The sequence below is a fragment of the Triticum aestivum genome, chromosome 7D (assembly GCF_018294505.1).
Source record: "Triticum aestivum cultivar Chinese Spring chromosome 7D, IWGSC CS RefSeq v2.1, whole genome shotgun sequence".
NCBI lineage: Eukaryota > Viridiplantae > Streptophyta > Magnoliopsida > Poales > Poaceae > Triticum > Triticum aestivum.
This window is the reverse complement of record NC_057814.1, coordinates 639,890,674-639,904,633: the sequence shown is the minus strand read 5'-3', so window position 1 is coordinate 639,904,633 and position 13,960 is coordinate 639,890,674. Positions and strand designations below refer to the sequence as shown.

General features: G+C 42.3%; 1 protein-coding gene across 1 annotated transcript; it reads right to left on the bottom strand.

The window, feature by feature from the left end:
- Positions 1–12: 12 nt before the first annotated feature.
- Positions 13–2,593, bottom strand: LOC123168879 (heme oxygenase 1, chloroplastic). Its single transcript, XM_044586742.1, has 4 exons — positions 2,170–2,593; positions 892–1,115; positions 344–451; positions 13–252 (listed from the first exon to the last, which is right to left on the bottom strand). Exons 1-4 carry the CDS (start codon positions 2,561–2,563, stop codon positions 160–162), a joined length of 819 nt encoding a protein of 272 aa, XP_044442677.1. The 5' UTR covers positions 2,564–2,593; the 3' UTR covers positions 13–159.
- Between the last annotated feature and the right edge of the window lie 11,367 nt (positions 2,594–13,960).

Sequence of the window (13,960 nt, the reverse complement as noted above, 5' to 3'; positions counted from 1 at the left end):
TTGCCCCATGTCTTTCCTGTATTATTCAATATATAGATTGACAATACTAAAAATGAAAATCACATAGTATCGTGGTACTACGATCCGCTCCGACGATCCGATACAACTGACAAGAAAATGATACAACCTAGTATCTTCTTGATACTGAAAACCTTGGGCTCAGGTGAATATCTTGCGCAGACGATCTACTGAATAGGCGAACGCCGTCTCAGTCTCCTCCAGGCAGTGGTTCTTCTCTTCCTGGGTCCAGCTCTGAGCATAGATGTGATCGGGTTAAGACACTGAGAGACACACCGGCAGAAAAAAACAAATAAGAGCACGAAATCAAAGCTTTTGGACTTACAGAAGCAACTTGGTTAAGTTTTTTGCGGACATTCTGTAGCAGCTCGGACAGGGTACCTTCCCACTTGTAGAATTCCAGCTCTTTCTTGTTCAGAATCTTCTCAGCAATCTGAAATGAATAGAGGGCGTGATTACTAGGTCAAACGATAGTCATCAATGGAGGAACAGGTAACTCTCGCTCACACCACACTGACAGATTACAGTCTGCCATGATGCCTGATTTGCATTGGATAAGAAAATATAAGGATTCCTGCTCCGCAACGAAATGGCCAGCTATAGCAGAAGAACGAGATATGAAACTGATCTGTATATAAAGTGACCCTCAGTGCATGGAGTGCATACAGTAATAGCATAATACTATCTTCTTTTGGAGTTTCAAAAATAAGAAAAACCAGAAGATTGAGAAGAACCAGAGACAACATCACATTGTTAACAACAATAGGGAAGCCATTCAAACACACACACACACACACACACACACACACACACACACACTATTTGACCTCACATGAGCGTTTTGGTACAAGGTTCTGTGCTGAGAAGTGGTACCTTTTTGCCGGTCATTCGACCTCCAGCAGATTGAGCAAAGTACAAATTATAGAAGTGACAGAAAAATGCTTGCTGGTCCTTTTTAGACAATTCTTCGAGATAGGAAGCATATGTAGTTTCAAGAGCAGATGGTTCTGGAATTGTGTGACCCTGTTCGCCGAACCATTTCAGATCTTTCTTCAGTGCCTCTGATCTCTCTAACCCAGTATTCCGAAACTCCGCATCTGATGAGCATAGATAACTAAAATGTCAATCAGCAGCATCTAGCCAACAATGATGAAAGAAATGTTCCAGCTCCTTCCTAGGGAACTGTAATTTACTGTCACATAACCACTATGAGATTTCAGTAATTACACCATTTATTGTTCGAAGCAGAATAAACAAAGTAAAAAAATAATCTAAAACTTTCCAGTTCCAACTGATTGACCACACAGTGTTACTGTTAATACAACTATGCAGCTAAAGGTCCCTATTGTTTGTTCACGAATTACTTGTTGCATAACTGAAGGCGGAACAACCATGGATTTCACAAGTTCAAGTAAAACGGCAAGTAAAACATTTATTCATCAAACCAGATTAATATAGACAATCTAGATATGGTCAATTTTAATTTAAAATATACATCTGTAATAGGTAACGTTACAAATCTATAAACCGTTTGTTTGTTTGCTAGTTTTGAGAAAAAAACTATTATTTTTGTTCCAAAAAACAGAATAATTAACAATAACAAAGTTTATCACACCCCACTGACCAAACCAGTCCATAACGAACAGCAAGCGGAAACATTACAACAAGTTAACAACATCAACTGAAAACTGAAGTTTACTACGAGGGAAAGGTCCCTGACAGACACAACTGAAATGTCTTCAATTATCCTTTCAAGACGGAGAGACTTCACATGCACACAAGTAAGATGGCAGATATAGCTTGCCAAGTAGAGGAAAAACCACTATAGCACCACGTACAGTTATATGTGAAGCAAACAAATACACCACATCTATATCACAAGAAAATGCGAATAAAAATGCACCAGTTACAAATAATTTTAGTTGATAATAACTTGATATATGAGCACTGTCACTAGAAAATGTTGATGAAATTATTCAAACTGGGAAGTGTGACAAATTGAAGCGAAGTGTTTCCCCTGGAGCGAAGTGTTTCCCCTAGATGCAAAATGTTGTCGAATCACCAAAGAATTGAACATGCCTCTACGCAATAGGTAAAAAATTGACAATTACACAAAAACACGGAAGGACGGGTTTGCTTGCAGTGACTCACAACATGGGACAGCGGCGCGGTTGACGATGTTCTCGAGCGTTTGGAAGATGAGCTTGCTGTCGACGAGGAAGCGCAAGTAGGCCTCAAGGTTAGGCTCCTGCTCGTGGAGTGACGGTCCCTTGAGCTCCTTCTCCCCTTCGCCGGCCTGGTCCTTGGTGTGCAGCCGCATCGCCGTAGCCCTCATCTCCTCCACGAAGGTCTTCACGGCCCCTTCCTCCCCTCTCGCTGCCGCTGCCATGACCATGCTCCTCCGCTGGGAATGAATTTGCACAGAAATCCCCGGCACACGGCGCGCCCCGAACGACACGGACAAGCCGCTGCTGTTCATCCTAGCGGCGGAAACAGAGATAGATACGAGCGGAGAGGAGCCGAGGGTTGCTGCTGCGAGCGCCATGGAGTCGACGATGGCGAAAGGGAAGTGCGGCCGGTGGGTGGTGGCGAGATACTGCCATGGGAGCGGCTTCTCTTATAGCGCTTGGGTATTCCTCGTGGCAGGGAAGGCGAGTCGACGATGTAACGTGAGCAATTCTAGGCCATTAGATTTAACATCTGCAGTTCAGATTTGGTCCTATAGAACAGGTGCTATGGGAAGAAAGAATAGTACAATTTTTATCACAATCAACGGTGCACTAGCTAGAGTTTCGATCCAACGGACAAGAATACAAAGTAGGAGGATCTCCCATAAAAGATGCAAATTTAGAGGTGTAAAACATTACATCTTCAAAAGGTGCTTTTTGCGTCTCAAAAAAGCCAACTCCAGATGATGCAAAACGGATATGTCGAAGTGCAACTCCAATAGGTGATGCAAACTGGAGATGTAAAAATTAGAAACTGAAAATACTACTTCATTTCAAACATACTTTAAACATAGTTGGTTCAACTACTACTTCATTTCGAACATAATTAAACATAGTTCCAATGAAACATAACTAAACATAATTCAAATTTGAAGGACTACTACTAGTTCAATCTACTACATCCATCAAACAACTACTCCAATGTCTACTACTAGTTCACACAACTACTACTCGAAGATTAAACTCCTCGTCGGAGCTCCTGAACTGCTCCCAGAACTTATCCTTGTCCGGGTCATCACACCCCTTGTCGTCCTCCTCCAAGTCACCCCAGTCCGACGACCCAGACTCGACGGGGATCACCGTCGAGGGGTCGGCCTTGTCCTCCTCCTCTTCTGCTCGACGTAGCGCTTCCAGAAGAACTCATGATTGGCCAGCACATACTCCAGATGCTCAAGGGCGAACCTCGCCATCGCCGCCACGTCGCTATCGCCGGGACTAACGACAATGGCAGGCCTCCTCTTCGTCTTCTTCGTCGTGATCTCTTCCATACGAATGCCCCTTGCACAAGCAACTCCGCATCCGCCTGGTTCTCGATCTCCAGGAAATTGAGGTCCATCCTCGGCCACCTGGCACAACACACCGCCATGTCATAGGCACTCGCGGCATCGTGGACGGTCAGGTATGTGCCGAGCCGAAAGTCGCGGCCGGCGTCGCTGAACTCCACCCCGAAGTTGCCAGAGGGCTTCGCCCTCACGTCGAAGAACACCGTCTTGCTCTTCGGGGTCTTCTTCGGTGGCATGGTGACGGCGGGGTGATGACGTGGTGGTGGGTTGGCGACGGTGGGGCGGGGGAGAGCATTGCTGGTTGTAACCATCAATGATTGGTCTGCCCTTAGTAACCTTTCAGGACAGACAAACAAGGGATACAATGCATGCACACATTGTTTGTATATATTTGGATAAATGTAAGGATAATGTGTACGTGGGACATCATCGATTTCTTTCGATCAAGCATCTCTTAAGAAAGAAAGGCAAGCATTTCAAAGGTGAGGCAGATCACCGGAAGAAGCCTGACCACCGTACTGGTGATCATATACTCTATATGGTCAAGGATTTAAAAGTAGTCTTTTGAAAGGGTCCTAGCGGACAATCTGTTCCGAATAACGCTGACGGACACGCACTGCACCCATGTGGAAGAAGAAATCTATATTTTGGGATATACCCTATTGGAAAGTCCTAGACGTCCGCTCTGCAATCGACGTGATGCACGTGACAAAGAATCTTTGTGTGAACCTGCTAGGCTTCTTGGGCGTGTATGGGAAGACAAAAGATACACCAGAGGCACGGAAGAACCAGCAACGTATGCACGAAAAAGACGGCATGCATCCAAAGCAGTATCAAGGTCCTGCCAGCTACATTCTTACCAAAAAAGAGAAGGAAATCTTCTTTGAATGTCTGCTTAGTATGAAGGCCCCGTCTGGCTTCTCGTCGAATATAAAGGGAATAATAAATATGGCAGGGAAAAAACTCCAAAACCTATAGTCTCATGACTGCCACATGATTATGACACAATTGCTTCCGGTTGCATTAAAGGGGCTTCTATGGGAAAACGTACGATTAGCCATTGTGAAGCTATGCGCATTCCTCAATGCAATTTCCCATAAGGTAATCGATCTAGCAATCCTACCAAGGTTACATAATGATTTGGTGCAATGTCTTGTCATTTTCGAGTTGGTGTTCCCACCATCCTTCTTCAATATCATGATGCACGTCCTAGTTCACCTAGTCAAACAGATTGCCACTCTGGGCTCTGTATTTCTACACAATATGTTCCCCTTTGAGAGGTTCATGAAAGTCTTAAAGAAATATGTTCATAACCGTGCTAGGCCAAGATACGTCTCCAACGTATCTATAATTTTTTATTGTTCCATGCTATTATATTATCAACTTTGGATGTTTTATATGCAATAATATGCTATTTTATATAAGTTTTAGGACTAACTTATTAACCCAGTGCCCATTGCCAGTTTGTGTTTTTTCCCTTGTTTTTGGCTTTCACATAAAAAGAATATCAAACAGAGTCCAAACGGAATCAAACTTTACAATGATTTTTCTTGGACCAGAAGACACCTACGAAAATTGGAGAGGGGCCAGAAGATCCACGAGGAGACGACAAGCCGTAGGGGCGCGCCCCAGGGGGGCTGGGCTTGTGGGCCCGTCGGGACTCCCCTGTACCGCCTCTGAGCTCTATAAATACCTAAATATTCCAGAAACCCTAGAGGAGTCACCAAAATACTTTTCCACCCCCACAAGTTTCTGTTCCCGTGAGATTCCATCTTGGGGCCTTTTCCGGTACTCCTCCGAAGGCGGATTCAATCAAGGAGAGCATCTACATCAACCTTGCTGCCCCTCCGATGATGCGTGAGTAGTTTACCACAGACCTACGGGTCCATAGCTAGTAGAAAGATGGCTTCTTCTCTCTCTTTGATCTGCAATACAATATTCTCCTCCATGTTGTTAGATATCTATTCGATGTAATCTTCTTTTGCGGTGTGTTTGTTGAGATCCGATGAATTGTCGATTTATGATCAGATCATTTATGAATATTATTAGAGTCTTCTCTGAAGTTTTTTATGCATGATTAACATAGCTTTGTATTTCTCTTGGATCTATCGATTTGGTTTGGTCAACTAGATTGGTGTTTTCTTGCAATGGGAGAGGTGCTTTGTGATGGGTTCAATCTTGCGGTGTCCTCACCCGGTGACAGAACGGGTAGCGAGGCACGTATTGTGTTGTTGCCATTTAGGATAACAAGATGGGGTTTACTTCATATTGCTCGAGTTTATCCCTCTACATCATGTCATCTTGCTTAAGGTGTTACTTTGTTTTTATAACTTAGTACTCTAGATGCATGCTAGATAGCGGCCGATGAGCAGATTAATAGTAGTAGATGCAGGCAGGAGTCGTTCTACTTGTCACGGACGTGATGCCTATATTCATGATCATTGCCATTGATGTCGTCATAACTTTGCGCTTTTCTATCAATTGCTCAACAGCAATTTGTTTACCCACCGTATGCTTTATTCGAGAGAGAAGCCTCTAGTGAAACCTATGGCCCCCGAGTCTATTTTCCATCATATATTTTCAGATCTATAAAACCAAAAACCCAAAAATACCTTGATGCAATTATTTTGTGTTTACTTTATTTTGCCTTTTACTTTTATTTTAAATCTATCTCTATTAGATCTCACTCTCGCAAGTGATCGTGAAGGGATTGACAACCCCTTTTCGGCGGTGTGTGCAAGTATTTGTCAGTTTGTGCAGGTGCATAGATTGGAGACTTGCTTGTTCCTCCTACTGTATTCATACCTTGGTTCTCAACTGAGGGAAATACTTATCTCTACTTTGCTGCATCACCCTTTACTTTTCAAGGGAAAAATCAATGCAAGCTCAAGAAGTAGTAGGCCAGAAGGAAGCATCTCCAAGGGCCATGAAACAGAGGATGTCATTGAGTTTTGTGTTGACTTTATTCCTAACCTTAAGCCGATTGATGTTCCTGAATCGCGGCATGAGGGGAGACTGGGTAGAAAAGGCACGCTAGGAAAGGATTCAGTAATATGTAGGGACGGACATTCTTGGGCGCAAGCACACCACACAGTTCTACAAAATCCCACCTTGGTGGCTCCGTATATCGAGGAACACATGGATATTGTACGCTCCAAGAACCCGGAGGAGTTTGAGCCCTGGATTAAACATACACACATGGCGACTTTCGGCGGTTGGTTGTAAACAGGTCTCATGAATGACGACACTATTGGAGATGAGCTGTACTTGTTAGCCATGTCACTATCTTCGACTATATTGACTTTCAAAGGTACAAGATAAATGAGAATACATTTTACACGATCAACCAAGATAAAAAGAGCACCAATCAAAATAGTGGTGTCCGCTTTCATGTAACAAACAACAATAGGAAAAAGGACGCATATTATGGTTACATAGAGGAGATATGAGAACTTGAATATGGACCTTCTATTAAGGTCCCTTTGTTTCGGTGCAAATGGGTCAATCTGACAGGAGGCGATGTAAAGGAACACCTGCGGTATGGAATGACTACAGTGGATCTCAACAATCTTGGGCACACATACGAACCATTCGTCCTAATCAATGATGTGGCGCATGTTTTCTATGTGAAGGACATGTCTACCAAACCGAGAAAAATAAAAGATAAGGAAGAGAATACATCATAGGATGAGCCAAAGCGCCACATAGTTCTTTCAGGGAAGAGAAACATCATGGGAGTGGAGGATAAGACAGGCATGTCAGAAGATTATGAAAAGTTTCATGAAATTCCTCCCTTCACAGTGAAGACTGACCCAAGCATATTATTAAATGATGAAGATTGTCCATGGTTACGACGCAAAGGGACACACGTGAAGAAAAAGTTTTATACCCCAAGATCCCACTCTAGGATGTGACCGGCTTCACCGTCATCACTTTCTTCTCTAGTGAGTTTCCAGACTTATATATCTGGAAAGTCCCACTTCGGACAACGGAGGGAATCTTTGCAATAGTTTTGCTCATGACCATTTGGCAATGTGGTAATAATTTGGCAAAAGAATAACAAGAAAACATAAACTAAAATATTTAAAACAAATGAAGATATAAAGCTAAAATAGTTAAACAGAATCTGTTTTTGATAAAAAAATACATATTTAAAATAACCTAAAATTACCAAATTGAACATACTGATAAAACACAATAATTTTAAACAGCGGGAAAAAGAATCACTCAAAAATCTATTTTTAAACTAAAGTTATTCACAAATAGTGATTCACACAAATTTCAAAAAATTGGAATGTAAACTATTCAAATTTCAAAACTACTAGCACTAATAGAAAGTTTGTATGTTCTGTGACCAAAAGAAAAAAGATTCACTCAAAAACTATAAATATTGCCTGTAAGTAGAAACAAAAGAAAAAATAGAGGAAGAACAAAAAAACTGGAAAAAGACCCTTAGTCCCGGTTGCCACCGTACCACCAGCCGGGACTACTGGTCCTCCTCCCGCGCTGAATTTAGGCCACCCTAAAATGCCCTTTAGTCCCGGTGTGTAGCTAGGACCGGGACTGAAGGTCCTTTAGTCCCGGTGCGTGGTTGGAACCGGGACTAAAGGTCCATCATATATATATATATATATATATATATATATATATATATATATATATATATATATATATATATATATATATATAACACTTACTTGATTCCCGGTTCCAGCAACCGCCCGGGAGAATAGATCGACCACCACGCTGCCGTGCCACTCGTCTTCAACCTCGCCGGAGATCGCCGACGCCATCCCGCTCACTCCGGCCCCTCCTCGTGCCCGCTGAGAGCATCACCTCGACCTCACCGAGCCCGCTGTGAGCCCCTCTCCTCCCTTGAGGCCCCCTCCTGTCCGCCATTGCCACCATGGTCGTCACCGTCCTCGGCCTAGATTCGGGCAAGCCCGAGCCCATCCCCCACCTAGAAACCACTGGATGCCCCCTAGGGCAGCGGCCCCGTCCATCTCCGACGTAGGAGCCCGGCCGGTGCCGCCGCTAGACCTATAGCTCACCACCGGTGGACACACACACGCGCGCGCACACACACACACACACACACACATTTACTGAATATAAGTTGGATGATATTTGGTTGCAAATATATTCGGATGATATTTGGTTGTATAGTAGATGAATGGTTGGATGATATTTGGATGAATATTGGTTGCAAATACATTTGGATGATATTCGGTTGTGTAGTAGACGAATGGTTGGATCATTTCTATGTTAATTTAAACTGAAAATGCATGTCTATAGTCATAATTCTTTACTGAATAAGAGCATAATATGTGCTTGCAATAATTTTATAGTTCTCTGGGTGGGTCTTCTTCGTTGAGAACTATCTGGACATGTTAGGCTCCTTTTTTAATGTACTTTGTGCTTTTGTAATGAGTTGGTGACTGGGGTACAACATTATGACGTGTGTGATGTCTCTGCGTCGTAGAGAGTTTTTCAAATTTGCCCATCTACTATATAGGGCATGCAGCTTGGTGAGGAATCGGGCTCACGTCATCGACCCGGAGCTTCTTTGGTGGCAGTCGCGTGGGCCACTACCGGTGTGGAGTCAGCCGGCCCCCGAGGAGGTGGTACGTCGCCATGTCAGGGAGGAGGACGAGCATGTCCGTCACTACATGGTTGCGTTGGACGTCAGGTTCGCCAATACCTAGCAGGTTCTTCAGGGTTCTCACCCGAGCTATGATCCTGTGATGGTTCCTTCTTTTTGGGTGTCCACCGCCCGTGCCTCAGGAACCACAAGTCACCTGGATTATTCGATAATATTCAAATTGTATTAGTGATATTATATGATAATATTCGAGATGTATTAGTGATAATATTCGATAATATTCGATGATGCATTAACTGGATTATTCGAGATGTATTAGTGATATTATATGATGATCTTGCTAAAAGAAGTAATCCTCCTCACCATCCCTCGCCCCTCAGATCGAACCTCGTTGGCGACTGACTACTTTGATTCAGTTTTTGCTTATTGAACGCATTGTAATTTGAATACTGAATTGTTTTATCTTTCTTCTGGATTAGTTAAGCTATGGACGATAGCGACAGAGACAACCATGAGCAAGAGGATATCATCTTCGACATGATACGCTCCCAAAACCCAGAGAATGAACTAGATGACGGCTCACAATATCTGAACGGGTCCGATTAGGGAATTGAAGAAGAACCAAGAGACAAAGGGCACACAAACAATGATGGCGAAGTAAATGTTCTTCAATTAACAAAGTCCTTCGGATCAAGCATGGTTCGTTAATATATGTAAGGCCTCTGGTGATCATTACTTGTATTAATTGATATATATATATATATATATATATATATATATATATATATTTTAATGAATCTTTCTTCTTTTAGTCCTCCGGATCAAGCAAATCTTCTGCAAGGGTACGAGACCAGGCCAAAAACTTGCCCGGTAGCATAAAATACAACATCATTCAAGTAAAATCATATGGTGAACTGATTGCTCCTAAAAAGAATGCCAGCAAATTTATACGTCAACGCGGAGTTATTGTTAGGGACCAAATCCCAATCGCAGTTCAAGAATGGAATAACCCAAAAGAAGCTCGAGGAGTTAGTTTTGTCGACGAAATAACACGGAGTTGGAACGCGTTAAAACGCCTTTAGTCCTGATTTATTTGTCCCGGTTGGTGACCCGGGACTAAAGGCCCTTCCCAACCAGGACTAAAGGTCGGTCCTTTACTAGTGTAAATCGTGCTGGTGGTGAATTTAATAGGATGTGGGAAACTGATGCTTTGCCTGGCTCGGTGTCATTAGCCAAACTAAAATGCCCGTTGGCTAATGACACCAAGCTAGGCAAAGCATCAGTTGGGAGACACAAAGCCTAAGATCTCGTGCTGGTGGCGAATTTACTAGGATGCAGGAATACGTAGTCTACTACCTCCCTACCAGTGCATAAGTCGTTCGAAAACCAAATAATTCAAAAACACTTAGGTGCGGTGCATTAACTCCCACCTCATTTTGTGTGTCTTGACATGAATAAACGAATCTACCAATAAGAGATGCCGGATGTGTACATTTTCAGTGACTTTAGGCTACCTAGCACGGCATGTAGTGGTCAGTTCTGCATGCAATGGTATTAATTAGCAAATAAATATTATTTTTTTCTTGTTTTCCCCTCCGCCCTTGTCGTGGTGCACAAGGTAAGATGACTTATGCACCGGTGCAGAGCGAGTACATGTTGTTTGATGGTGCTACACCAACTTACGCCGACGTGAACCTTTTCATTTATAGCCAGAGTACATTTGCTAGATGTGTTGAGCTGTCACTTGTAAATTTAGATCCCTTGCAGCTATGAGGCCTGAAAGAAAGAAAAATATGTGATTTCAATTTACGATCAAAAGGTATAGTATGTCATCTGTAGATATGATCAATAAAACCATTTATGCTACTAAACTTGAGCTAGCTGACTTTATAAATGATGCCAGATATGGATGGTGAATCTGGCCATTCATGCTCTCAATGTACCTGGTTGGCCCTCGCTGTGAGATAATAATCTTGATAATGAATGATGGCGGGTGTAGAAGATGCTCCTTTTTTAAAGATAACTGAAATGCGAGCATGTAGAGTAAACTATTTGGCTCACTCGAGTTCAATTTTGCGTACATCTAGAGAAAATTGGTATGTGCTATCTAAAAATAGGATTGTAAACATGACCCAAGGCCAGGGGTCATAATACAGCTAATTAGATTGTGATGATTCCACCAAAGTTCATAACTCCACAAGTGAGTCAAAGTCAATGCCCCCAACGGGCATGTAAGTTAAGCTAATGACACCGAGCCACGCAAAGCATTCGTTGGGAGAAACAAAGCCTAAGATCCCGTGCTGCTGGCGAATTTAAAAGGATGCGGGACAACGTACTCTACTGCCTTCGTACCGGTGCATAAATTATCTTACGAAAACAAAATATACCCAAAAAACTTCCGCGCAGTGCATTAACTCCACTTCGTTTCTTGTTTCTTGACATGAGTAAAGGATTCTACTAATAAGAGACATGAGGCGTGTATATTTTCAGTGACATGAGACTTCCTAGCACGGCATGAAGTGGTCAGTATATAGCATGCAATTGTATTAATTAACAAATAAACATTAAGTTTTCTCATTTGCCCCTCCGTCTTTGTCGTGGTGCACAACGTCAGATGACTTATGCACCTGTACTGAGGTAGTAAATATTTTTCGACGGTGCTACGGAAGGCTTATACCGACCTGAACGTTTAATACCCAAAGTACATTTGCCAGATGTGTTGAGCTGTCTCTGGTAAATGTAGATCCCTTGCATCTATGAGGTCTGAAAGAAAGAAAATTATGTGATTTTAATTTACGAACGAAAGTTATAGTATGTCATTTGTAGATATGATGAATAAAATTATTTATACTACTGTACTTGAGCTAGCAAACTGAATAAACCATGCCAGATATGGTGAATCTAACCATTCATGCTCGCAGTGCACCTGCTTGGCCCCCGCCGTGAGATAATAATCTTGTGAATGAGTTGCGAAGAGTGTAGAAGATGCTCATTTTTTTAAGGATAACTCATTTACGAGCATCCAGAGTAAACTATTTGGCTCGCTGGAGTTCAATTTTGTGTACATCTAGAGAAAATTGGCATATGCTAGATAAAAATAGGACTATAAACATGGCCAAGGGCCAGTGGTCATAACGCAGCTAATCAGATTGTGATGATTCCCACAAAGTTCACAGCACAAGTGAGTCAAAGTCAATGCCCCCAACGGGCATGTAAGTTAAGCTATTGACACCGAGCCACGCAAAGGTCAGTTGGGAGAAACAAAGTCTAAGATCCCGTGCCGGTGGCAAATTTAATAGGATGCACGAATGCATACTATACTCCCTCTGTACCGGTGCATAAGTCACCTACGAAAACCAAATAACTTCAAAACATTTAGGCGCGTTGAATTAACTTTCACCTCGTTTCTTGTTTCTTGACATGAGTAAAAGAATGTACGAATAAGAGACGTGGGACGTGTACATTTTGTATGACATGAGGCTACCTAGCATGGCATGCAGTGGTCAGTTTATTGCATGCAATAGTATTAATTAGCAAATAAACATTAAGTTTTCCTGTTTTCCCCTCCGCCTTTGTCATGGTGCACAATGTAAGAAGACTTATGCACCGGTACGGAGGGAGTAGATGTTTTTTGATGGTGCTACAGCAGGCTTACGCGAACCTGAACCTTTTCCTTAATATACGGAGTATATTTGCTAGATGTGTTGAGCTGTCACTGGTAAATTTAGATCCCTTGCAGCTACGAGGCCTGAAAGAAAGAAAATTATGTGATTTCAATTTACGATCAAAAGGTATAGTATGTCATCTATAGATATGATGAATAAAATCATTTATGCTACTGAACTTGAGCTAGCCGACTTTATAAATCATGCCAAATATGGATGTAGAATCTGACAATTCATGCTCTCAATGCACTTGCTTGGCCCTCACCGTGAGATAGTAATCTTGATACTGAATGATGGCGAGTGTAGAAGATGCTCCTTTTTTAAAGATAACTGAAATATGAGCATGCATTGTTAACTATTTGGCTCGCTAGAGTTGCGTACATCTAGTGAAAATTGGCATGTGCTAGCTAAAAATAGGACTGTAAATATGACCCAAGGCCAGGGGTCATAATCCAGCTAATCAGAATGTGATGATTCCCCCAAAGTTCATACTCCACAAGTGAGTCAATGTTAACGCCCCCAACCGGACATGTAAGTTAAGCTAATGACACCGAGCCAGGCAAAGCACTAGTTGGGAGAAACAAAGCCTAAGATCTTGTGCTGGTTTTTTTTTTTTGCAAGGAAGATCTTGTGCTGGTTGCGAATTTAAAAGGATGCGGGACAGCGTACTCTACTGTCTCTGTACCGATGTATAAATCATCTTACGAAAACCAGATATACCCAAAAAAAACTTACGTGCGGTGCATTAACTTCCACCTCGTTTCTTGTTTCTTGACATGAGTAAAGGAATCTATTAATAAGCGACGCAGGGCGTGTATGTTTTCAGTGACTTGAGACTACCTAGCATGGCATGCAGTGACTTGAGACTACCTAGCACGACATATAGGTGTCAGTACATTGCATGCAATTATATTAATTAATAAATAAATATTAAGTTTCTCATTTGCCCCTCCGTCTTTGTCGTGGTGCACAACATAAGATGACTTATGCACCGGTACTAAGGTAGTATATATTTTTCGACGGTGCTACGGCACGCTTACGCCAACCTGAACCTTTTCATTAATATCCAAATTACATTTTCCAGATGTGTTGAGCTGTCTCTGGTAAATGTAGATCCCTTCTAGCTATGAGGCCTGAAAGAAATAAAATTGTGAGATTTTAATT

What these genes read in the sequence shown, in the direction of transcription:
- LOC123168879 (XM_044586742.1), bottom strand. Translation starts at nt 2,563, where the DNA reads ATGGCGCTCGCAGCAGCAACCCTCGGCTCCTCTCCGCTCGTATCTATC. An exon ending in CCGCGCCGCTGTCCCATGTT is followed by an intron (nt 1,116 to 2,169) that starts GTGAGTCACTGC and finishes TATGCTCATCAG; the next exon opens with ATGCGGAGTTTCGGAATACT. An exon ending in AACTTAACCAAGTTGCTTCT is followed by an intron (nt 253 to 343) that starts GTAAGTCCAAAA and finishes ATCTATGCTCAG; the next exon opens with AGCTGGACCCAGGAAGAGAA.